The 27,880-nt window shown below is 36.4% G+C and overlaps 1 protein-coding gene across 3 annotated transcripts; it reads left to right on the top strand.

Annotated features, from left to right (window-relative positions):
* Positions 1-1,811: 1,811 nt before the first annotated feature.
* Positions 1,812-26,744, top strand: LOC138691489 (26S proteasome non-ATPase regulatory subunit 10-like). 3 transcript variants are annotated; one of them, XM_069813462.1, is made up of 7 exons: positions 1,812-2,044; positions 4,632-4,726; positions 15,545-15,818; positions 16,126-16,167; positions 24,513-24,587; positions 24,822-24,920; positions 25,905-26,744. In XM_069813462.1, exons 3-7 carry the CDS (start codon positions 15,546-15,548, stop codon positions 26,427-26,429), a joined length of 1,014 nt encoding a protein of 337 aa, XP_069669563.1. In that variant the 5' UTR covers positions 1,812-2,044; positions 4,632-4,726; position 15,545; the 3' UTR covers positions 26,430-26,744. The 3 variants fall into 3 exon arrangements, with proteins under 3 accessions (XP_069669563.1, XP_069669561.1, XP_069669560.1); XM_069813459.1 differs by having other exon boundaries at positions 1,814-2,044; positions 24,822-24,926; XM_069813460.1 differs by lacking the exon at positions 4,632-4,726 and having other exon boundaries at positions 1,813-2,044; positions 24,822-24,926.
* The last annotated feature ends 1,136 nt before the right edge of the window (positions 26,745-27,880 follow it).

The raw sequence follows: 27,880 nt of genomic DNA, 5'->3' as shown, positions 1-27,880 counted from the left end.
AGGAAAGCATGCATATCTTAATATTTGAAAGAATGTTCCAAATGCAGTTCCTCCTTTGAATATGTTTACAGAATGTCGGAATATTTCTTGGATAAAGTTTTTCCAGAAACAAATTAATCAGGTTTACAAGGTTGGTTTCAACAGTGTCTGTAACGGTTAGGTGCCATCATATTACAGTGGATTATAATAGCAGAGTGCATAAGAAAATCCTCAGACTATATCTGTCTAAAACTGTTCTGTTTCACAATAAATGAATTAATAATGTAATTTCCGTATTGTACAGTATGTGCTCCTAGTTTTTGGTTGTATTAAATGCAAAGAAATTAGTGAAAATATAGCTGATGGCCTAGTTAGGCCTATTATTACCACTACTACTAGGTTTACTATGACTACTACTACTAGGCCTACTATTACCACTACTACTAGGTCTATTATTACCACTACTACTAACTAGATCTCACTACTACTAGGCCTACTAATACCTATTATTCCACTACTACTAGGCCTACCATTACCACAAAAACTAGGCCTACTATTACCACTACTACTAGGTCTATTATTACCACTACTACTAACTAGATCTCACTACTACTAGGCCTACTAATACCACAAAAACTAGGCCTATTATTACCACTACTACTAGGCCTACCATTACCACAAAAACTAGGCATACTATTACCACTAATACTAGACCTACTATTACCACTAATACTAGGCCTACTATTACCACTACTACTAGGCCTATTATTACCACTACTACTAGGTCTACTATTACCACTACTAGGCCTACTATTGCCATTACTACTAGGCCTATTACCACAAAAGCTAGACCTACTACTACTGCACCTACTATTACCATTACTACTAGGCCTACTATTACCACTACTACTAGGACTACTATTATCACTACTCCTAGGCCTATTATTACCACTACTACTAGGCCTACTATTACCACTAGTACTAGGCCTACTATTACCACTACTACTAGACCTATTATTACCACTACTACTAGGCCTACCATTACCACAAAAACTAGGCCTACTATTACCACTAATACTAGGCCTACTATTACCACTACCGGTACTACTAGGTCTATTATTACCACTACTACTAGGCCTACTATTACCACTACTACTAGGCCTACTATTACCACTACTTCTAGGCCTACTATTACCGCTACTAATTGTATTAAAAAGTCTGTACTGACCTCTAACTTGGTGGTCATCAACTACACAATGAATAGATTGTTTTATGATAAAATTTATTCTCATTATATTTTAAATCTGTTTCCAGAATTTTTATGATCTCATATTTCACCACTAAATATTTTCTAAGCAACATGTACCTTCCTCTTCCTTTGCATGAAAGGACTGAAATAAAGATCACTTGAAATATTACAGTAAATATCCATTATTATGTCCTTAAAACAATACTAGTAATACTGAAAATTAATGCTGACATTGCCATTATTCACTATTTCACATACTTATCCCGAGTGTATACGGGTGATTTAATTTATTTTTTAGAATATCGCCAAAGATGAACCATTATAATACTTTAATAAATATAGCGCTCCTCTGCCATTCATATTTCATCACGACTCATCCTTTGTAAAAGATGTTTAATACAGTGTCTATCACCAGGCTACATCAATGTATTGTGGTACTGTTTTCGAATTTTGCGCCGCAAACACTCCCTTTAATGGTGGATGCTAGCCGATTCAATTTGTGACATTTTTCTTGCCTGCCACTCACGGGTATGTGTCTCTAGTAAGTATTACAAACTCTTTGGCTGTCTCACAGCTTTATCTGGCTATTTGTTATTCGGTAGATAAGGCACTACATAATTCCTCAAAAGCAGGGCTGTATCACTACTCATTCACGTTTTCAACCAAGGGTTTTTTGATTCGAACTTCTTCACTTTTCTCTCCGTGTACAAACTCTGTGGACGATTGTGTTCGGGATTGACAAGAATTGTGTCATTGTTGGTAACACCTTTCTTCGTTTCGCTGAGTGTTAACATAACTTCATTTTCAATTCACAAGGTAAGTTCCGGCTGTGTAACAACAGCTTCTTCTTCATAATCATATATTTTAACGACATAGAAATTGATCATATAGAGTGGCAGGTTGGAATTCTTACTATTCACATTATGTTGGTAGCACTGGTTATTGATAAATCCAACTTACACTCAGTAGCGGCTTCATCGTAAGGTCACATGGTCACGTGCCCTCCCAATTGTAAATGAAATTGTATAGGCCTAGATTTTATTTAGCTTTGCATTCTTTATTGCTGTCCATTCAGGACTGGCACTTGTAGCAATGTGGCAACAAGGACTGGCCACATTTTCACTGCAAACTTCTCTTGTCAAGCTGTTTTTTTCTTCAATGAATACCCGTACTTCTGTTGGTGTGGGAGGTGGGTAGCAAGGAGAGAAATTTCCTAGTCTTCGCCCAGAGAAGTTTTGTGACGCAAGACATGAGAAACTAAAGGTCCAAAAAATAACACCATTTTTCATTCACTGGCGCCACTGTATTAGGCTACACTGTATCAAAATGAATTGTTTCGAATACTGTCAACCTATTATGTAACCCCCACCCTCCGACAGACTGCGCAATTTCACAGAGGAGTATTTCAACAACATTTGTGATCGAATTTGCCCGTTCACACCTGGTCATAAACAAGGGCATTCAAGTCTTGCAAGATTTTTAAGTAAGATCTTATAAAGTAGTTTCGTTTACTGCGCTCCAAATTTTTCCCATAACGTAAACTGGGATAAACTTTGATCGCTGGGGTAAAGTTAACCATTAAAAATATAAGGATTTGAGGCACATCGGATGTAGAGAAGATGTCTTTACAATTTCTTTTTTCCCCTCATTTCCTACGTAATTTTTATTATTACGTTCAGGCTTATAGTGCTAATATCAGACGCGCTGACCGTTACTCCACAGGTGTGGACTGTATGTATGTATGTATGTATGTATGTATGTATGTATGTATGTATGTATGTATGTATGTATGTATGTATGTATGCACTCTTTATCAATATACACGCTTTGATCGATATTTGCCAAAGTATGCATATTTAACTTTCATAACAGCATATTTCATACGGCATGTATGATATTAAAATGGCCGTCAATTGCCTCTTATTGACGTCATCCAATCACCGCTTCTTCCGTTGTAGATGCGGCCATATTTTTACTGAAATATTAAAAAATAACATTAAACTAAAATTACGTAAATTAGGGGTTGATATTGGTACAGTAAGTTATATATCCTGCAACAATTGTATGCATTCTCCTATTGAAACAATAGTTCGAAGGTAAACTTTATTTCGGAGTATGTATGATATGAACTTTCTTGTGTTAAATTTTAACGTACCTTGTTAAAATGTTTCGACCTGTTTTGGGTCATCTTCGGAACTGGTCGTTGTTGGTCTTGGCGCCTCTTGTTTCCTGTGTGGATGCGTTCGTAGTGTAGAGTCAAAGAGTGTATGTATTTTAAAATTGAGTTGTGTGTTGAGAATATCGTTGGGGTGTGTTTTCGTGTGTCTGTATATTTCATATTGTTCTAGTGTGTTGAGTTTCTGGCTTTTTGGTTGGATGTGCAGTATTTCCATGTCTGTGTTGATGTCTCTGTAGGTGTGGTTGGCATCTGTGATGTGTTCTGCATTTGTGGAGGTGTTTTGTAATTTTGTTATGGCTGTGATGTGATCTTTGTAACGTGTTTACAAATTACAAAAAACCTCCACATATGCAGAACACATCACAAATGCCAACCACACCTACAGAGACATCAACACAGACATGGAAATACTGCACATCCAACCAAAAAGCCAGAAACTCAACACACTAGAACAATATGAAATATACACACACACGAAAACACACCCCAACGATATTCTCAACATATAACTCAATTTTAAAACACATAGGCCTACACTCTTTGACTCTACACTACGAACTAACCCACACAGGAAACAAGAGGCGCCAAGAACACCAACGACCAGTTCCGAAGATGACCCAAAATAGGTCGAAAACATGTTAACAAGGTACGTTAAAATGTAACACAAGAAAGTTCATATCATACATATTCCGAAGTGATACAGTGTTAAAAGTTGTGTAATCAAGATGTATAAGCATACTTTATTATCCTTCTTACTTACATTTTGTACAGTTACCGTATCTCTTTACCACAGTGACGTGTTACAAGCCAAGTCTGTTGTGTGCTCAGTCAAACGCCACAAATCTGCCTCTCATTTCCTCAGATTCACGATTAGGCCTAGACGTAATCATTCCAAATTTGGTAGTTTCCTCATTTCAGATAATATTTAAAGATTTTTGAGTTCATTAAAGATAGCATGGTTACTTTATTTTCCCCCGAGATTTATATTCTGTCAACCAATGCTATCAGTAATTTGTTGGAAGACCGTTGCACACTTTCAGTAACATAGAAGAGGAAACAGTCTGGATATGTACACGAAATAAGCTATACTGTATCTCTCAAAATGTAATTAGTAACATATTTCAGTTCACTTGTAAACTGTTCAGTTTGAGTATATGTGTGATATTACTCGTGTACAAGTTCCCATAAAAACTATTTGTGTAATGCTTTGAATTCTGATTCTAGTTTCCTGGATTCATCGGTTTCGTTGTCTTGGCAGCTTCAGAATTTCCCTGTGCACTTCCTTTCTAGTCTTGTAACTCTCCACGTTTCCTTGCAGAGTAAGTATAAATATTGGTGCGAAGTCTTATTTTAAGGTATTGTGAGGATTTTCTTTAATATACAGATACAATTATAAACGTAATTCATGCCCTAAGTGTGATCAAACAAAATTAGACGTAGTCTGTATATTCATTTGTCATAATAGTTACAGTTCCACTATATTAATTATTTTGTAGTTATTTTTCTAATTTGTAGATATATAATAGTGTTTGCATTTCAATAACGGATTTTAGTTTTCTTATATCATAATTCTTGCAATGAAAGACAAATCGATTGGATTTTGCTGATTTTGTCGCAGTTGTTGCCTGATTCTTCTTGAATTAAGGCATTTAATATATTAGACATAATATTTCGACGACTATTATTATTATTATTATTATTATTATTATTATTATTATTATTATTATTATTACACGGTAGCTCAGTTGGTAGAGCAGCTGGCTACGGACTGAAAGGTCCGGGGTTCGATCCCAGGTGGTGACAGGATTTTTTCTCGTTGCCAAACTTTCAGAACGGCCCCGAGGTTCACTCAGCCTCCTATAAAATTGAGTACCGGGGCTTTCCCGGGGGTAAAAGGCGGTCAGAGCGTGGTGCCGACAACACCACCTCATTCTAGTGCCGAGGTCATGGAAAGCATGGAGCTCTACCTCCATGCCCCCCAAGTGCCTTCATGGCATGTTACGGGGATACCTTTACCTTTTACATACATCAAATTGAAATTGTTGACTAATGATATGTAGACATTCCAACTATTTATTAATAAACGATTGTTGAAGTTTATTTATGCCCTTCCTAGTGATAGTTTGTAATAAATTAATTGAGGAGCATTTTTCCAAAACTCAACATCTTCAAAATCTAAAATTTTCAGGAAACACATTTTATTGTTTATATTCTTCCTTTAACATTTAAACAAAAATTAAAATATACGCATGATTTAAATCTTCCAAGTTGAATTATGATAATTACATCTTATATCAACTACTTACTTCAAGAGCTCGGAAAATAGCATTGAATTTGGTGAGTTTTTATCAAAACTAAACATCTTCAAATTGAAATATACAACTTTATGAAAAAATATACCTAACTTTTGTAATAAATAATTTTTCTTCTGTTTTATTGAGAACACAAGACATCCCATTAATACAAAGGTTCTTCTGGGTATTCTGCTTCATTTTTTCCTTGGTTCGATTTAAGGAAATCTTGTAATACTTGTGAGTAGAATGTTTTTGCTTCTTCGGTTGATGTATCGAAATATTTAATTAGTTTTTTCACATCATCCTTATTCTTCGTATTCACGTGATTTTTAGGCTTGACTGGAAGATATTTGTCCATTTCCTTCAAATTACTGATGACACTTTTTAGTAATTCAACCGTAGACGTTCTTTACTTTACAGTCGACCCCCCTATCTCCCATTCTTCTGATATGTGATTTGCTTCACTTCTGTCATCTTAAATGGCAGCTTCCGTTTAAGAATTTTATTTGCACTTGATTTCTGATCCTAAACTTACCAATCTTTACCCAGAATGATGCACCGTCCCTGTTGATTCAATATTTCATGGTACTGCGATAACACTGTGATTTCTTCTTTTCTTCTCAATGACACGAAATACCCTATAGGGTGGTAGGAAGCTGGGCCCTCTAACAGGAAAGTAATGTTTCATTTTAGTGAATACGTTGGAAGAGTCACAAAATCTCAATAGCATACTCATCATTATTGAATATTTGTTTTGTGATAGGCATGAATCTGAAAAAAGTCTCAATGTATATGTCACAGTAGATTTTTCCAGTTTCTCTTCTAGTTTCTTAATATAGTCCAGAACTGCAGAAGCAACTTCATTAGCACCTCGTGCCATTTCTGTTTCAAGCCATGTGTAATGGCGGATATCACCTCCTTCATTGACTTCCATAACAGTATCGTAAAGCCAGACTTGCGAGAGTAAAATATATCCCCCCCCCCCCTGATAATTTCGGTAGAGGCTTATTCTGTTGACAATCAAAGCACACGGTGATAGTGTTATTTTCTTTGCTCTTGAGAGTTTCAAAAAAATTTTCAGCCCTCTTTTTGTGTAATCTGTAGTCAGTTCTCAAGTCATTTTTTTCTTTTAGGTCATAGAAATTTATTATTTTAACAAGAAGCCCTGCACATTTAGAAGAAGTGTCAGAGCGCGGATTTACAAAACCCAGATTGAAGCAATTGTAAAAATAGACTTATATTTGGATAGGGAGCATCTTAAAAGCTCGTTTTTCATGCGATATTGACAGAATCTCTCCCAAAGTTTCTTAATACTTAGTTCTGGAGGCAAGTATGATCTAGAGCATTTCTTACGAGCATAATAGCTCTCTTTACATCGATAATTAAGTATGTCCCTCTTTATAGCACTTGTCATTTCTTCATCCCGCTCATTAATCCTCCTTCCACGTCTATTTTCATTTAGCATTTCACCTCTTAGATATTTTTCACCTATTCGTCTCAACATGTCGCCTGACTGACATTCCTGTAATTTTTCTAAATGAGGGTGCACACACTTGGACTTCTTCCCCATTCTCCTTTGGAACAAAATAAATTAGTGAAATATCTCTCCCATACTTAGCCTGTTTATCATGTTTTTTTTTCTCTGGTTTGTTTACACGAATGAATTTTAAACCAATTTTAATTTCTGTATTATTTTGCCCTTACCATTATCATACAGCTTTGAATGTAATTTCAGCGTATCATTTCTGGATAGATTTGTTGCTTCACATTTACTTTTCTTTATGCCTTTCGCTCTCATCAAACCATGAAAACAATCTATATCTGAATTTTTCCTTTGAAATTATTCAAATCAACTTTACAGGGAGTTATACCTGAAAGCTTGATTTGCGCAATCTACATCAGGCTCACCTGCTGCTTCCTGAGTATATTTTAGACTCTTATTCTTGCTTGAATTATTTCCATCATTTCGCCTTTCTATTCTTGAATAGGAGACGAATACTTACTACTGCTTGCAATACTGTTTCTGTACTAAAATGAGCAGACAAACAGTACTGCAGTCCAGAATGTTCAGAGTCAACAGGGGAAATAATAAAGGCAAGTGAGAGATATTTCAGCTGAGCAATGTAGCCAATCTTTAAAACTTAATACCGTAATAAAATTTGAAGGAGAAAAAATACAAATCCTTGTTCTACTTTTTTTGTATCCAATGGAAACACTGTTTTAAAATAAAGTTGAGTTTTGAAAAAACTCGCTGTCACAAGATGATGAGTTTTGCAAAAACCCTCAATATTTAATGCCTTATTAATGTATGAAATGTTGAGATTTGACTAATTCTGTGTAGCGCAATCGATTCGTCTACCTTCAAACTATATGAAATTATATATAACTCATTTTTCAAAATTTTGAAGTTGTTGAGTTTTGGAAAAACGCTTCTCAAAATGATCTTTCGAGAACTATTCTGCATAAAAAGTCGGTATGTTAAAATCTATTAAATATACTGAAGTCGGCACGATTTTTAGTTCATATAAGAGCTTGTCAATGACATCCGATTTTCTTCGAGTCATTGTAAAAGTATAATTTGCAGAATATGTTTTACAAATGATGTCTATCAATTCTTACCCTTCCCATTATTGCATTTATAACGATAGAGTTATAAATTCCTAACAGTGAGTAGTTTCAATACTAATGTAGTAAAGTCACAAGAATTATTTCCTTCATGTGAAATATTTCGCGAGAATAAAATAAAGTTCTTATAGTGACAGCTAAAATGCCGTGTCCATACTAGTTAAGTTTTAAAATGGAGCATGATTATGTCCAGATAAAGGTTTGTTTAATAATGTAATTGAGAAAAAAATTAAAGAAACATTTGATATTATCAAAACTTCTTCATTTATGTCTGAGTTTATATTTCCTTAAATATGATTACATAATTACTCTAGTCCAGGAAGTCAGTCAGGTCTGTTACACCATTCTGTTCCTATGGATATACAGTTGAAAAAGAAATCCCACAGATGTCAGCACAAGCCAAGATGATGCACAAAGACCCATTTTGATTGTATTGTTATGTTCACCATTTTGATTTGGCGAGTTTGTGTGTCATACTCTTGCTTTGTGTTTTAATCTAAGTTTGCATTTTACTCTGTCAGATCTGTTTGTGTTGTGTTTTCCACAAATAACATATAAAGTCAAGATCAAGAGGACATAATAGTACACGTGTCCAGTAGTTAAGTTGCTATTTTGAAGATTTTTAAGCAAAAAAATTTTAGGTTAGCACATGCTTGTATGCTTTGTCAAGTCTGTTACCTGTCAGATCTGTTACTCCATGTCATGTCTCCTACATCATTCAAAACAGTGCTGTAAAGCAAGGTGAGTGTACAGTAGCTGATTACTATGGCAGAGACATTGCACTATATTAATACATGCAGAATATGCACTAAATAGTACTTTAATTTTGACGTTCTCAATCGTCCATTTGTTATACAAATTTTGTAAATGACCCAAAATGCAGCTGATTTCATCAGTGCGTTTAACAATTTTCTTTCAATTCGTCAATGCTAGTGAACTCATCCAGTATCAAAACAAGTGTATATGAAGAATTGCAGATGTCAGGTTTGTGATTGCTTGCCCTGCGCAGCACTTGGCGGACGACAGGGGCGCGATAATAAGTTAACAGAAAGTCAACAATGTTGGCACATTTTATAATGCCTAACATGCTTACCAAAAGATCACCTAGGCTTAATCTGATTAAGTGGAGAAAATGGAGGCCATATTAAAACATATGATTTCTTTATGATTTTAGGTGATTTCACGTTATGTGACACGGATTTTGAAATACCATTTTGGACAATCCAAATTAGCTTTTTGATGTTAGTATAACACATATGTCAAACTCGTGCACCGAAAGTATGAAGAGTTGCTTGTGTACCTGTGCACAGTGATGAAGGCAGGTCGTACGTCTCAGCATTAGTTACTCTGTGTTGTTTACCCTGGACAGCTGTGTTAACTGTGCAATGGCGTTTAGTTGCATTGACTCAACCAAGATGTCTAAATAAAGGGTAGGCTGGGCTCGTGAACGTAAGCAGAGCTGTTGTATTAGTAACAGAAGCGGCTGGTAATGTGCATATACTTTGCACCTCTATTTTTGTACATACTTATTGCTATAAAAACTTCATCATCATCCTCGTCTTTCTCAGTAGGCCTATTGGTCCGTGAAATGTATACAATAGAAATTACTGCTACGTTGTCACTTTGGAACACAATAGTAATTATTAACCCAGATAAGACGGAATTATTTTTTGTTAAAAAGAATACGATTTTTTTTGTATGAATTATTTAATTGTAATTGATATAACATAACAAAGCTGTTTTTAAATTTTTTATGTTGATAGTTTCCGAGATTTTCAGTGTCCTATATATAGGACGTCAGTCATATCCCCATGCAAAAACATTATATGACATAAGTCGGTTTAGCACTAATATATATAAATTGTTTAGCTTAACAATACATCAAATTAACACAAAATTATATTATCACTCACACACAATAAGATTATTGTATTTTTCTAGAATGTTTATGGTGTGTGATACGTGATAAAACATTTTACATGTACACCAACATCACACTTCTTACATATTATTGTTGTCTTTGTGTGACACTGTCTGCATCGAGTTTGTTTTTCTTGAGATACCACAAAATGATTACTTCCATCAAACCTTGAATCTTTTTGCTCAATCTTAGATGAGATGGTCTACCGCAGTGGTCGTCAGCATTTGCTGAAATGGGTAAAGGGTAAGTGCAGCAGGATTAGGTAGAGAGCATACTCGCCAGCAGCCACAAATATACCTGCAGGTAAGAGATGATAGCCCGAGAGTGCAGTGAGTTGACGATTGCTGGTCTTCCGCTTGACTGTACATGTCGAGCAGTGAATTCGAGAACAGATAAGACAAGACGTTTGCGAAATACAAGATGATCGAGTTTTTCGTTAGAGTTTATCTTGTATAGCTGCCATGCATTTTGTTCTGCTACGTCAATGCAGACTAAAGTACAATTTCTTGCTTCTAATAGATGTTTTGTACAGATTGATGTTTTGGTCCACCCATATTTTTGTTGTACTAATATATTATATTAGGCTATTTCACTGATATTTTCTTCTTCAAATTTCTAGAATACAGTATTTTGAAACTGTGTGCACGGAAATTGAAAAATATAGTATTTCCCTGCTGTATGTCAACTTCTTCCCAATTGAAATTTATTATTCTTTCTCTTCATCTGTATATCAGTTGCTGAATCACTAGTATTTCTACTGCCATTCTCACCATCGCCTTTACTATGTTCATCATCACCATTATGACTTTCGTCATCATAATCATCCATTCCCTCTCCTTGTGTGTTGAGGGTAACTTCCGTCTCAGCTCGCAACTGACTACCAGGCATATTGTCAATTGTAGGGTTATTTTCAACACCAGAATCCTCATCAGTTACGTTACCACACGCTTTTTTGGTGATAAAATGGTGATGGAAATGTTGCACTTAGGTATAGCAACTTGGTCGTCCTGAATCATTTGTAAGGCTTCATTTTGTGAAAATCCCCTATAATAACATGAGTACCATCAGTCTCACGAAATGTCCCCTCTTATGACTGACGTACTACATGTAGTACGCCTAACTTTCCCATGATATGGCATAACACTAAATAAAAAATTGAATCTAATTATGAATTATTATATACGAAGTACATCATACGAGTATGCCCTATCAATATCAAAAGCATTATACCTATAGCATGTGATATATACCGACTTCGAGAACAACATGTTCTGCTCCACAGCCATGACTCACACAAATATGTTAACAACAATGACTATGACAGACTGAACATAATAAAAAAAATTGGAGGCAATTTATAACACATACGAATAATGGTACCATGATTGCCGACTATGAAAATCTTACACAATAATGTTAAAAAAATAAAACGCCCGGTGTCCCATATATAGGACGTCAGTCTTATCTGGGTTAAGTAGTTTATATGCTTATTACAATAATGTTTAAGTAAACATAAAACCAGTATTAAATTTGGCCAAGATTGTTATTATAGCATCAAAAATATTTTCTCCACATGTGAGATCTTTTGAGTGAAACATCGAGGAGACCATCAAAAACATTAAAATGAATGTCCACACCCCTAATAAATATCGCTAGTTGTGCAGTGTCTCTCCTATCAGCACCCTCGTCTAGGGTTAAAAAGAATAGGAAATAAAATGCTTAACTTTATGTTAAACTTGCTGTTTGAAAATTGTCACCTATTTCAAGTATTCGTTGTACAACAGTGTTGTGAGACAAGCTTATAGATTTGAACGTGGATATCAGTTCAGGACACATTTCCTCCACAGCTGCTAATATTCAATATATAAGAAAATTCTCCCTCAGTGAATGGTTTTGACGAAGATGCAGTAAGTTCACATGTCTTACAACTCGCACGATCAGCGGCTTTTGTAGCATAAGGTGAAGGATTATTCTCAAATTTTGACTTATATTCGTCAGTGACTTTCTCTCGAGCTGTTCCTGATAATTTACCACGCCCGTAGGCTTCTGCATGTGAATGAGTAAAATGTCGTTTAATATTATAATGTTTTATGCACTCTAGTTCCATAGAGCAAATCAAGCACCGCTATTTCCCATTATGTAATGCACAGAAATAGTGGTCTTCTCACCCGAGATTGAATACACATTACATGCCATCATAACTAACACACTTCTAGTAACATTCCTCAAGTTTAGTATAATTTCGTTTGCATGTATTGCTGGCCCTGTTCCTGGTGTCGATAGCCATCTAGTGGAAGTGGATCGTAATTCCATGAAGAAAATATGGCGACTTTATATCTAGTTTGTTGAGTCTATGTCTTGTGATATATTAAATGTGTTAATGTAGTAATAATTCTATATATATATGTAGTAGAATAAGAATTGAAATGTGTTGTGGTTGTGAAAAAAGTATTGAAAATTAGCAGTGATAAAAGTGTGCAATATTCGTTCAGTGGCTGGTGGATACTCTATATTGATCTTTCTGCGTTGGTTTCCCCAAAAAAGCTAAACCACACCAAAGAAGGCACAATTTTTTTCCTTCATTAGCTTCTGTGAGATGTTTATATAGTGATAAACACGTGGTTTTAGTTTGCAGCCACAAATAGACTACTTTCAACATAAAATTCATTTCATACTTAGGCCTATTTGCAGTGGTGATATTCGGTCGGTTCGCACCGGTTCGAACGAACTGGTTGTTAAATTATTTCTAGGTAATATTTGCAATTACTATGGACATATACCGTATATGTTTAACATAAGCACACATGAGAGAACTGGTTGTTAAACTTTTTGATATCACCACTGCCTATCTGTATATTGTAATGCACTGTTTTAGCCCCCCCCCTCCCATATTATAATTACCAATATAATATGCGAGGGTTCCAGGACGAATTACTGGAAAGTGGTCATTTTTCGTATTGTATTGTATTTTCGTATTGTTGTATCCTAGACCTCTCGAATGTTACATTTATAAGAAACAGGAGGGGAAAAGCTGGAACAGTGCATTACAATATACAGGCAGATGTTGAAAGTATTTGTGGCTGCAAACTAAAACGTGCTTATTAACATATACATCTCACAGAATTTTATTTTAGTAGGTTATGTTACGACGCTTTATCAACATCTTAGGCAATTTAGCGTCTGAATGAGATGAAGGTGATAATGCCGGTGAAATGAGTCCGGGTTCCAACACTGAAAGTTATCCAGGATTTGCTCATATTGGGTTGAGGGAAAACCTCGGAAAAACCTCAACCAGGTAACTTGCCCCGACCGGGAATCGAACCCGGACCACCTGGTTTCGCGGCTAGACGCGCTAACCGTTACTCCACAGGTGTGGACCATCTCACAGAATCCAATGAAGAAAGTAAAAATTGTAACTTATTTGGCGTAAATTTCAAACGTTAAAAATGACCGAATTTTATATATAACGCCATGGAAAACAACACAGATTTAGTAAATGGCGCCTACCAATATTATATAATTTGCATAATGTAACTTCCCAATATTCTCAGATAAAACATATATTTTACTAACACATAATAAATAGAAACAACATAAAATTACACTGTACTTCAATTTGCCAGCTTTTTCTGCATTGCATTCGCAGCACTGCAGAATATAATTTCTTCTTTATTTTTTTTTCTCGTACAGAGGAGGGTCCCGAAATCTTGCATTGCAGCCTGAGGTTTATTGTGCTTATCATTTCTATTGTGAGAATGATTGAGTAGCCGAATGGTTGTGCTCATGTATTTGTACAGCACACTGCACCATGAAATGAACCCAGGCTATGTTATGGATGACGAAGATGACATCGTAAGCATTTGCTTATTACGTTGTTGAGTTTGGAGTTTATTGTTTTAGTATTATTTTTGATACTGTATATTTATTGAAATGGATTTAATTATGAATTATTTTTAGTATAGTTTTTTTTAACATCTTCTGTTTGTGAAGGTGCTTTGGGTTTGTCTATCCTGGTTTCTATAATTCGTAGATATGGTGAATTACTAAGAATTGATTGTCCGGTGTTGGATTATACAATTAACGTCAGTTTTCTGTTATTTAGTTTCCAGAGAGGAATATCCAATGAATCTAGAAAATCGCACAATTCTTTGAAAAAGTGTGATGATTTTCTGTGACTTGCTGCAGTTTGTCTTAACAATACGGACTGTGCTGATGATTTCTTTTCAACGTCATTCTCTGTAACAAGTTTGCTATTTGCAGCTAGGATGAGGAGTGTGGAAATAAAAGTCATCATGGAATGGAGAATATTGTTATCTGTACAGAATTTAGTGTCACATCTGACTGAATCCTGGAAAATCCTAAAAATTTATTAATGTTATGTATTGTATTTGTAAAGTGAGGAACAGGTCATTGGTTTGTGTAGCTTTCTCTCTCTAAAGCCTTGGGACTCTTCAAGGAATCAAGCTTACTGTTCGTTCTTGAATTGCTCTTCCATGAAAAATATATTCCATCCTACCTTTGCTGTAAATGAGGATGGCAAGTGAACTACTAAATAAAATAAAATTCAATTATATTAAAGTTAATTCAAAACAAAAATCCAAATTAATATCAAAAGTCGCAAAAATGGCCAAGAATGTACTACCAAAATTGAAAAAATGAACCTAAAAACGAAACAAATCCAAAAATGACGAAATTGATCTTAAAAACTGTGAGTCTTACAACAAGAAATCAGTCATTAGGATTTATGTATTTATTAACAATGTCTGCAACTTCTTAGATTAAAAGTAACATGCCAGGAATGTCAGGCCGTGCTGATTATTGTATTGTTCTAACACTGCTGAGATTCCAAAATGTGTAAATGAGCAACTGTTGTTTCCCGTGATCATGAACTTGGAAATTTGTTGCAACTCTCTATAATTATATCAAGTTTGTACTGAATTGCAAACAAAAGAAAATCAGTAATAAATGTTACAGTAACTAGATGCGATTTATCTAAAAGTGGAAACGTATCTAATCTGCCCCACTTGTACGAAATTCTGAGGTTAACTCTTGACACTGGTCAGTCAGTGAAGCTGTATTATTATTCTGATAATATTTTGAAACAAATTTTTACGGACTCGGTAAAATATTTGAGCAAAGCGAAGTACTTGGACAGAAATGACCTTGAAAGCTGCGTTGTCACTCATTCATTACAGTTTCTATAAGATCATTGGAGTACGTGTTAACAGAAGAAGGTCAGTACTGACTTGTGAGTAGTATTTGTAGGTTTCACTGTTTTCTTGCTTTCTGGTGTGCAGGATGGCAAAACCCAACCCACTTCCTGACCTCAAGCAGCGAGTGAAGACCCTGGAGGGACAGGTTCGACTGCTGCTTCCTCTCATAGAGGAGGTCAGGGTCCTCAAGGAGAGGATGGACTCGCGGTTCCTGCATGGCCTAGAATTAAGGAAGGAAGAGGAAAAAGTAGGGAGTAACAATAACACTGAGGAGCTGAAGGAGAAATTGAAGCTGAGAGAGAGGGAATTAAGAGAAACACAAGCTGAACTGAAAAAGCTCAAAGAAGAATCGGAAAGGGTAAGAGTTCCACTGTTGCTATATTTACAGTTACTGCTGAACGCCTTAGATTGGCTCACAGTAAGGCTGTATTCCACAGAACTATTTGCTCATACCAGGCATTCAGAAAGTGGATGATGAGGGAAATTGAAAAATATTTAAGCAAATTTGTAGGCATGTACAAAATGCGAAGATAGAATTGGAAATGTCGTGTTGTTTAGTAGGCCTACAATACACTCAGTAGTTGGTTGTGTGTTATTCTGTTTCTCATCGTACTGCCACCTTACTGACTGGGCTACGTCTGAACCTGATTCCTTTGTCGTTACAGGAGAAAGCAGAACTGAGGCAGTTGTGGCTCCAGCAGGAAGAAGTAAGTGATGAGCTGTTACCATAGTTACAGATACAGTAATTGGGCAGTTGAGGGTACATTAAAGGTTGGAGCAGTAAGCACAACAAACTTTAAAATAGGCAGACATGCAGGCGCTAAAGTGTGTTCAAATGAGCACTTAACTGAATGATAAATATGGGTACTCCATAACATATCACAATATAGTGACTGTAACCGTACTGGCAATATCTGAAAGACGAAAATGGCGATTATTAAGTGAGAGGAGGCCGAACCCAATGAGGAGGTTTGAGTGGGTTAGATGAGGGGATAGCTAAAGTGTGATTTATATGGCGCTGCTTGTACTTGCTTTGAACAAGCTTCCTTATTCGCCGGTCAATTTGCTGGCAAAATTTTCTAATGAAGCTGCTTATTTATTTCACTAATTTGAATTCCCATTGACTAAAATACACTAAATGACAAGTTGAACGTGTCCAACATTAATGCTCAGTCAAAGCGATAAGATGGTTGATTTTACTAGCAGTTTCGAAAGAAATGGCATGTCAGGACTTCAGGGAATGAATCTCTGAACAACTGGTGAATACATCTGCCTTCAGTGCAGGCATGAGTGGTGATATAGGCAGCTGTCTACAAACCATATTTGATAAGACGCATGTGTGACATGATGTGTTGAGTCTTTGTCCTGTGTAATTGGGTCCTCCAATGCTAGTTCCTTAGAAAGCAAAGGTTATATCCCCCAAGCTTAAGATGGAAAGAAATAATTGACTACTACTAGAAAAGAAAAATATGTGATAACTGTTATTAAAATATTCCACTGTTATAAACAGTTAAGAAATAAAAAAGGAGATAAGACCGTGTGAATGTTTATGAGCTAGCGAATTTTTCAGCCAGATATTGATTCTGGAAAAGCATCAAGTTACCGACAGAAGAAGCTAGGAAGTAACATTAAAAGCAGCAACATGTAAATCATGCTTAAGTGACAGGAGTCCAAGGACAGTGCTTAGTTTAGAGTCGATTAGATGAGGAGAAAGCTAGTCATGAAAATGTGGATTATTTACAGGGTGGGCAGGTTTAGACCAGTGGTTCTCTAAGTATGGGTCGCGACGCCTTGGGTTGTCATGTAGATTAGGAGGCGCAGATGGATTAAAATAATATTAAAATGTAAAGTAAATGGGGGAAAAATGTAAGACTCGATATGAGAATACTATGAATAATGTTATGGAGAGGAACAGTTGTATATGTAATTGAGTTACATCACTTTACCGCAGTTTTATCTAGTTGTTTATCGAAGAAGCGGTGCTTTATGTTTCAGACACAATCTAACGCTTTTTCAAGAGAGAAAAAGTATAGGCCTAATTTCGATATAGGAGCAGTCCGTGATAAAATTAAGTTGGCTTTAATCAAACACGTCTTTCAATCTAAGTAGAATGTAATTTGCCGCATGTCAATGCGAGGCATGGTTCTTCAGTTACTGACTCCGCACAAATACTTATGACGTCACAGCCACTGAACTGGTGTGATTGCGTAATAGACCGAGAACATCGGCGAGTGCAGCGCAGCACTTTGTATTAAAATAAATAATCTTCTCTCGCCGCGCCGTAGTAAACGTGAACAGAATTTCGGACTTAGTTATGATTGTGTGAAGTCATGTTTTGCTTTTCATTTAATCATAAAACCAGCACCTACCAATGTTGTGGTTTAATGTAGACGTATTTTCTTTTATATCAACGATTTTGAACTACAGTAGACTAAACAGAAGAAATTGTATCGTAATACAGTTTAAAATGCCGTGGTGTTGTGATTTTTCGTGTTCAGAGGGAACAACAAAAACAGAACATGGAGGAGGGGTATCATTTCATGTACTTCCGAACAGAGAAAAGTTACTGCAAAGATTTAAAATATGGGTGAAGAAAATCAACAGAAAGGGTTTTACACCATCGAAAACTACTGTTGTGTGTTCCAGTAATTTCCGTGAAACTGATTTTGAAGAATCGTCTTTACTAAAAATACGTTTCATGAAAGACGATATAAGTCCTATGAAAATGAAGCAAACTTCTGTTCCTTCCTTATTTTTGAAAGGAGAATCTCCCCAAGACAGTTCTGATACTACGCGCTCCTCTGTTTATAAACAGACATCGGATTCTAGGGCAAATGCCTATTTTGTTTCTTTAGGAGAAAAGTAAAAATAATTATTAATATTTGTGTTTCATGGAAATTTAAAGGTATTCAAAGAGTTTTATAGTGCCCTAAAATGCCCTAAAACGGTTATTAGAGCCTAATTTGTTAATATTCGCCTAAAAATGCCTAACTCACTGTAAAGTTTCGCATTTCACTCTTACTTTTTATAATTTATACATGCATTCACTGCGAAATTTAAGGCATTTAAAAAGTGGAAAGTTTGCTTCACACCGGCCATGAAACCATTGATAAAGGAAACAAAATGTTTTGAATCTCACGACACTCGCAATAGATTTCACCGAATTTAACATGTTTGGAGGCATAAATGCCGACAAAGAACCAACCTTAGTTTTGAAGCAGGCAACAATCACAACATGTGCTGCTACCGATTCAGAGATATACTATACTATAAAAATTACTGTTTTCGGTCTGAAACCGATTAGCTGTACTGCCCTTCAGAGTGTCATAAAATCACAATTTTTGGAGAAAGAGTGTTTTTGAAATATTTATGAAAAGTCGTAAAACTGCGAATTAGTAGGGTAAACCGTTACAAAATATTTAAAAGAATGGCCCTCCTAGTGTTAACACTACCAGGAAATGCAACAATAAGTGGAACTTTGTATTTTTGTCCAATTGAATCTCAATAACAACGGTTCATTTGAATGCTCGTTAACAGTTGCTCTTTCCCTCACCTTATTTGTGTTGAGAAGTTTTGAGCGGTAGGAAGTTTTCCTGTGAAGTTTAACGCGATAATGCCGAAAAATATAAGTGCAAAATCTACATTGATCCGGCAATGGCTAACAGAATATTCAGAATTCACTTATGATGGAAAAATAATATTCTGTAAGATTTGTAGCAAACAGGTATGTAACAATAGTTGAAATATATAAATTCTATTAATTTTAATGAGTAGGCCTATAATATTTATACATTGACTGAGCTATCCTGAGGTATAATTCTTTTTAAGACCACTACACTTTAACCTTTTAAATTCCGATAGTTAAAGTATTTGCAGGACATTAAAATTTTGATTGTTCGAACCCACTAACTTTGTGATAGAAATACGGCAATACAACAATTAGGATTTTATTTTAATTCAGTTTACTTTACATTTTTAGATTTCGCAAGAAAAGAAGTGCCACCTAAAGCAGCATGTGCAAGGAGCGGCTCATAAGGCTAAAGCTCAGCAGAAAAATCAACTGCAACAAACTTTACTAACACAGCCTACTTCATCCAATCTAGCAGCAATTTCTATGCTGATTTAACCAGAGCGTTTGTTGCTGCTAACATTCCCTGGAATGCAATTGAAAATCCGGTTTTAAGACAGTTTTTACAAAAATACTGCAAACAAAATATCCCATCTGAGTCGACCCTAAGAAAAATTACTTAGACAGAATATACAATGAAACTTTAGCTTCCATTCGGGAGGATATAGGTGATTCTTACATATGGGTCTCTGTGGATGAAACCTCAGATCCTATGAATAGGTATATAGCAAATATGGTAGTAGGAAAACTTAGTCCTGATGGACCTTCGATTCCACACCTCGTATGTGTTAAGGAAGTTTCGAAAGTGAATAGCCAAGCCATTGCTTATTTTGTAAATAAAGGCCTACAGTCTTTATACTCAGGTAATATAGACGATTTAAAGTTCTGTTGTTTTGTACTGATGCTGCCTCATACATGTTTGCTGCAGCTCCACTTCTTAAAACATTTGATCCTAACCTCACGCATGTAACCTGTCTAGCACATGGCCTTCACAGGGTTTCTGAAACAATCCGGAATAAATTTCCTCTTGTCAATTCGTTTATTTCTAACACAAAAAAATGTTTTTGTAAAGCCCCATCCAGGATTTCAATATTCAGAGAGAACTTTCCAGATATCCCACTCCCACCTCAGCCGGTTGTTACACGATGGGGAACCTGGATTCAGTTAGTGGTGTATTATTCTAAGTATTTTAAAGAAGTGATCACAGTTATTGATAAATTACCTGAAACTGATAGTGCAGCGTGTGTGAAAGCAGTGAAAGATTGTCTGAATGACTCACAAGTGAAAAACGATATTGCCTACATAACATCAAACTTTTCTTTCATACCTGCAAGCATTGAACAATTAGAACGTGAAAAACAATCTCTTTGTAGCCAAATAGCAATAGTAAAGGAAGCTCAAGTGAACATACATTCTGCTTTGGGCGAAACTGGGAAAAAAGTTAAAAATAAGTGGGACAACATATTAAATAAGAATGTAGGATTTTCATTGTTGGAAAAAGTATCAAGAGTGATATCGGGGGAAAGTGTAAATGTTCCAGTAAGTATTGATGTTTCTATTGTACCTAATTTAAAATTTGCGCCTCTCACATCAGTTTCGGTTGAAAGAAGTTTTTCTGCTTTCAAAATGATTCTCAGTGACAAAAGGCAAAGGTTAACTGTGGAGAATTTAGAAAAAATTCTGGTGGTGTACTGTGCAGATAATTATAATAAAGTCTGAGCATGGAACTGAATTTCAATAACTTAAAATGAGTAATCTTGATATCAATAATCATTATTTCATTAGTTTCAATATATTAAATTTGTGCAGCTCTGTTTATAAATGTAATATAGTATTCTTTTTTAATGTTTAAACATACTTTTTTGTGCGTATTTTAGTGTATAACTAAAAATTTCAGTGAAAGAAATAAGTATGATACCTAGATGTGCCTAAAATGCCTATTTTCATTAAAATAGAGCCTAATTTTACAAATTTTGAGCTTTTTTAGGCGCCTACAACTGCAATTTTTAGTGCCTAAAAATCCGATGTCTACTTATAAATGAAAGAAGGTCGTCGAAGAAGCAATAGCAAGTTGCAGTGATGCACCTGTAGCTGAAAATATTGACGTGTGTGTAGTTCTCGATGAGGCTGAAAATTCACAGGAACCTAATATAAACAAAGCTGTGCAGTGTGAGATAGGGTGCGAGACGCTAAGAAATGTGTGTGGTGAATCAGATGTGGGGGAGCAGAAACTGACTTAGAGACATATTTTCAAATAGAAGAAGAAACTTCAAATTCTAATTCATCAGGTTCCGAGGACGCTGCACATGAAACAGAAAGTAAATAGGGAGTCAAAAAGTGATTTTTTTTTTATTCTGGTCAGCGTTAGAAATTTTGTTTTTCTTCTGTAATATTTGTCATTCCACTTTTACAAATATTTGGTTGAAACAATAGGACCATTACTGAAAGTTAATGCAGTGTGCCAGAATGCCCGTAATTGGGAGTGGAAGTCCGAACAGAGGTGAAGCATAGCAGTGAGTTCTGCGTTATACTTGTGCGATATAAGATACAAATTGTTTGAAAAATTTTAAAAAACTTGAGAACTATGTTTCATCGGCAAGACAACATTTTATAAAATAATTTCAAAATTCGTAGAACCAACAGTCTGATGTACTTATTTTCAGATTCATGAATAACTTATCAATTCCCTAAAAGATAAAAACGTGCGAATCGCGGTGATGGCCACCTAGTTACAGTGCAAAATATGTGACTTACAGTGTAATGGACCTCGATTCAGATAAGATTATAGACTTCGTAGTTCTGCAAAAAGGTCTAATTGTAGGCGAAGCAGCATGCGAAAAAGTTCTAGATCGCCTAAAAGAAAAAATGAACATTACCCTCTTTCTGTCGGACCGCCATAGAGGAATTAGGAAATTGATAAGGACCAAATATGAATGGATGGGCTATCAATTTGACATTTGGCACATGGCAAAAAGCTTAAAGGCGCCGCACAAATGTGGAAAGAAGCATCGTAAATCACCTATGTGGTCTTGTGCTACATGTGAAGGTGATTCTGACGACTTAGAAGACAGATTCATTTCTGTATTAAATCATGTTTGTAATATACACGAATGGGGAGAAACAGAGACATAATAAAAAATGTGCACACATTCACCCATACAATAGTGAGAGGGAATGGATCGAACCTGGATCCAGCGATTACAATGCTCTGAAAAAAGTTGTATGTAACCCTGCCCTTTTAAAAGACCTAAATCAGACTAATCAATTTTGTCACACCAGCAAATATGAATTATACCATAACGAGAGATTGCTTTATACTCCTAACAGAAAACACTTCCCATGTGGTGCAATGGTAACAAGAACTATGATTGCGATAATGGACCATAATTACAACGTGAAAAGAGATGTAACTGGTTCTAGACTCCAGTACTCTAAAGCCACTAAACGATAAGTGGAAGATAAAACATACAGCTGGAAGAAAAATGGGTGGAGAGAAGATACTATACAGATAAATAAATGTCTTGGAAATAGTTCTGGTTATCAACTGCCGCAATTCGATGATTCACATGTTTAGAGGTTCCCCAAACATAGCTTCGTGCCTAAACCGTGTGACTCAACAACTATGACGCAATAGAATAATATAAACCATATACTAATTTATTGTTGACGTGAGATAAACACGTATTTGCAGTCCATTCATAACGAATATTTCACGTCTCACATACATTCACTCACTCAGTGAAGGCGTTGAATTAGGTTATAATGGATCGACATATTAAACCTTTTCAGTTTGAACCCTTACCAGACCCAAGTTTTTCTAATCACTATGAGTTCGAAATTCAAAATGGGTGAGTTATTATTATTATTATTATTATTATTATTATTATTATTATTATTATTATTATTATTATAGTATATGCATGTGATAGGTCCTAAGTGTGTTAATAATAACTGACTGTAACGTATGAATATATATTTACTCGTTCTACGCTGTATGTCAAACGGAACTACAACGCAGTCTTATAAAGCGATCAGTGGTTATGACGTCAGAGATTGCAGTAAGACCTTTAGTTTACAAAATATTAAAAGGCGTAGAGCGATGCGACAAACGCCGTTAATCCAAGGATTACTTTGGTAAACATCCTATAATATAATCGAAATATGGAATTTTATCGCGGACTGCTCCTATAATTTCATAATGTCTTGGAATATTTTTTGACGAAAATAAGGAAAACTTAGAGAAAAAATTATCGACGATTTTTAAGTGCAAACAATCGCAAAGCCTTAAATTCCCGAACGTTTAACAATTCACGTTTCACGACTTTACCTCTTAACAGCTTATTTAATACAATAGAATCAATCAAATTTCTTTCTTTGAAGTGATGCCAAGCAGAATTCAGGGATTGGGTGCAAGAAAGGCACTTCTCTCAAATGCAAAATGAGAAAATGAGAAAATTGATGTTGAAAATTCAAACCGTAATAATGTTACCTATGCATACCTTTACATTTTGGGTACTCCTGACCTCTATGATCACAGTATTGAGCTACAACTTGGTGATCATATGCATAACAAATCAGAGAACACAATATAGCGTTTTACTCAAAAAGGGCACATCCTCTAAAATGCCCTTCTTGCACCCAGCCCCTCAATTCAGGTTTCCTTACAAATCTACCAATTTCAGCTTGTACTGTTATTTTGTTAACACCTTGCAAACTGGAATTCAAAGTTTGAAAGGTATATGAATAAGGAAGGCACGTCTAAGAAGCAAAATAGAATAAATTTTAAAGTAGGTTTGCATATTCCGATTTCTCATCTTACAAGTTGGCTGCTACCGACTGGTTTTCAGTACACTCACACTTTTTTTTCGATTTTACATAAATTTGTACTTTTTGAAAGAGGTACATACACGGTAGTGGGGGAGAAGTGTTGTAAAGAAATGTCTCGCCAAAAAATGGACAGCACCTTCATAAAGTTAGATGGGCACTGGTCTAGATGACCAACGGCCCATTTATTTTAGGACTTATGAAAGTCTGAATTATGTTCTGGGTAGTTAGATAATCCACGGCCCATTTCTTTTAGGGCTTATCATGAAAATAAAAATTGCAGTTTGTTCTCGTAGTGTATTCGATCTGTAGCCCATTTCTTAAAATTTCATAATGAAAATGATGATTATGTTTCGGCAGATGTCCGATTTATTTGAGCATTGATAACATGTATTTAACTATTTGGGGAAATCCATAGGGAGGATGAGAGGTTTTATTTGAAAGCCTATATGCAAAAATTATACGTTGGTACCTGTTGTCTCATTTCCTGATGCTGTATACCAGCCATCAGCTTGATTCCTTCATGAAACCTGTTGCTTTAAGTCAGACTGTCACCTAACCAGCTGAGCTTTTTCTAATCCAGAATTGTTTATATTACAGAGTTACCAGGATCAGCTGGGGAAGCTGAGAAAAGATTTGGAGGCTGAGCGGGAGATGAGGCGCCAGCTGGAAGAAGTAAGTGTAAGCTGTTATCATGGTTATAGTTACCGTGGAGTTTATTCGAGCTCCATTCAGTTATTGCACATTTTAATAATAATAATAATAACAATAATAATAATAATAATAATAATAATAATAAATTATTATTGCAATCATAAAATCATCACCATCATCATCATAGTAGTCATGTTTCCAGTCACGTTATCGACATCTGAGGTTCTTCTCAACCTGATTTGTTTTTAATTACAGAGTAACGAGGAAGCCCTGCGAGCTCTCCGAGAAGAACTGCAGGCGAATGGGGAGGAACTGAAGAAGCTGGCAGAGGAACTGCAAGCAGAGCGCCAGAAGGTAGCAGTAAGTGTGAGCTGTTGCCATGGTTACAGTTATGAGCAATGATTGATACAAACTGTTACAACACACATTGCGACCAGGTGCAGTTGGAGAGCCAACTTAATTTCAGTTTTCAGACTAGAACTACTACCACCACCATCACTACTGCTATTACTACTGACATTACTGCAATTGTGGCTACTGTCACTGCTATTGACATTACTGTAGTAATACTACTGACAGCACTACTGACATTACTGTCGTTTTGCTAGTGTCAGTACTGATGACATTACTTTAGTTATGGCTACTGTCACTACTACTGACATTACTGTAGTTATGGCTACTGTCGCTATTACTGATATTACTGTAGTTATGGCTACTGTCCCTATTACTGACATTACTGTAGTTATGACTACTGTCACTACTGACATTACTGTAGTTATGACTACTGTCACTACTACTACTGACATTACTGTATTTATGACTACTGTCAGCACTACTGACGTTACTGTAGTTATGGCTACTGTCACTACTACTGACATTACTGTAGTAATGCTACTATCAGTACTACTGACATTACTGTAGTTATGCTACTGTCAGCACTATTGACATTACTGTAGTTATGCTACAGTAAGTACTGCTGACATTACTGTAGTTATGCTAGTCAGCACTACTGACATTACAGTAGTTTTGCTACTGTCAGTACTGCTGACATTATTTTAGTAATGGCTACTGTCACTACTACTGACATTACTGTAATTATGACTACTGTCACTACTGACATTACTGTAGTTATGGCTAATGTCACTACTACTGACATTACTGTAGTTATGGCTTGTCACTACTACTGACATTACTGATGTTATGGCTACTGTGACTACTACTGACATTACTGTAGTTACGGGTACTGTCACTACTACTGACATCAGCTTCACTCAGGCGAGTGGAACTGTCACCTAGCTGACTGAGCTTCCTCTGACCAGATTGTTTTGTCTTCTGCAGAAGCAGAGAGCTGCGGCTGAGATTAGGCCCAACCTGGAGCAGAAAGACAGGCAAGGCAGGAGTCGTCTGCACCGGGCAGCAGAGCGGGGAGACACACACAGGGTGCTGCAGCTCTCGGATGCAGGCAGCCAGGTGAACGCCGTGGATCATGATGGCTGCACGCCCTTGTACCTGGCAGCATATAGAGGCCACCAGGATGCGTGCAGGGCGCTGCTGGCTGCCGGAACGCGCCTGGATGTGAAGGGAGGACCACAGGGCTGCACTGCTCTGCATGTGGCTGCAGTCAGTGGGCACCGTGCAGTGTGTGAGCTGCTGCTGGCAGCTGGGGCGCGGCCCAACGAGCCTGATGATGCAGACCAGTGGACTGCACTGCACTGTGCAGCACATGTGGGCCACGCCTCAGTGGTGCAGCTGCTGTTGCAGCATGGCGCTGAGCGGGGGGCGAGGGAAAAGGAGGGACGGACGGCCCTGGACCTGGCGCGTCAGTTCAGGCGCACAGGAGTAGCGGTCATGCTGCAGGACTGAGCAGGCGCAGTGCTGCCAACATGACAGCAATACCATTATACTACAGTAACCGGCGAAAATGTGTTGTGTTGGCATCACTGCTCTGTGTGTAATGCTGTTACTTCATTGCTCTAGGATGTCATTACTCTCGTGTTGTGTGGCTTTGTTGTTGGAGCTTGTTACGCCACTGACGCTTTCTCATCATCATTATTATTATTATTATTATTATTATTATTATTATTATTATTATTATTATTATTGAATTAACTGTATAATTATTAGGCCTATTTAAATTACTTACTGTAGAAATATTCAAATAAAAATATTGCAAAATTATTTATGTTGGTGTCAATGTCCCTGCAAAACCTACAGGATTGTTGTTATTGTGTGATTGTGGTATGCCACTGATCCTTCATCATCTCATCTGGACTATTTCGAGCACAGTAAGTATGTCACATCACACTTTCCGATGACCTTGATACGCCACTGACTGCCGCTAATATTTCTGCTGTTCACATACTCACTAATACTACGGCCATTTAACCTATATTTATTCACAATATGAGAAAACCATTTCCGTTGGCATCACTGTTCCTGTACGAATTCGACATTCATGCCTAACTTGTCTTAATTACGTTGATAAAGTACGACACTGATAACTTGAATAACTGAAGTAGGCTTTACAGTCATCTATGCTGTGATCGCCATATAGAAAAAAAATTAAGTGTGAAATTAAATAGAAGTAAACACAGCCCTATAGAAAATAGGCATTGGCCTTTAGGCTACACCCTTGTCTACGGAATCAATTACAAATAATACAGAGAGCATTGGACACCCCTGAGATTTTTTCGCCATTCAGTGACTCTACATAGCCTACATAATTAACGTCAGTCATAAATGAGCCTGAGTTATTCTTTCCATTCAACTCCAGTGCCAACGTCAGTATGTGGTACTGACGTTAATTTCTCACTCTACATTTTGTTTTCATGTTCCCCTCAATCGATGTGACCCTACATTACAAGAGAATGAATCTGGAAGTGAAAAATTACGGCCTCCCTTTTGCGCACCTCCTAATTTTCTCCTTCGATTTCCCCTCTCTTTAAATCAATCCAAACCGGCACAAACTCTCCCACAGCAATTCCCTGCTGTTTCGCCTAGACTTGGACCTCTTCGTTTCTTAGTCAGCTCATCACAGCGCCTAAATTTAGATAACCCATCTTACACAAGTGAAGACAGGATGCAGCCTTGCAAGACGGAGTTACGTTAGTTCAGGTCTATGTATGTTTAGTCAGGAGTTAAAAGAGAATTTGGAACCTCATGAGTGACAGCAATAAGGCATCACTCATGAGTAAACTAAGCTAGGACATAGTGGGGTAGGGTGATCAGGAAGATTATGCAGAGCCAGGAGAAGTTTAAATCTAAACTTAACCAAAGTCTCAGATCATGAACGGAAACAATTCTCTAGAGGATTG

Source organism: Periplaneta americana, chromosome 16 (genome assembly GCF_040183065.1).
Source record: "Periplaneta americana isolate PAMFEO1 chromosome 16, P.americana_PAMFEO1_priV1, whole genome shotgun sequence".
NCBI classification, from domain to species: Eukaryota; Metazoa; Arthropoda; class Insecta; order Blattodea; family Blattidae; genus Periplaneta; species Periplaneta americana.
The sequence above is the reverse complement of the archived record's forward strand: the minus strand, read 5'-3'. Positions and strand labels throughout refer to the sequence as shown.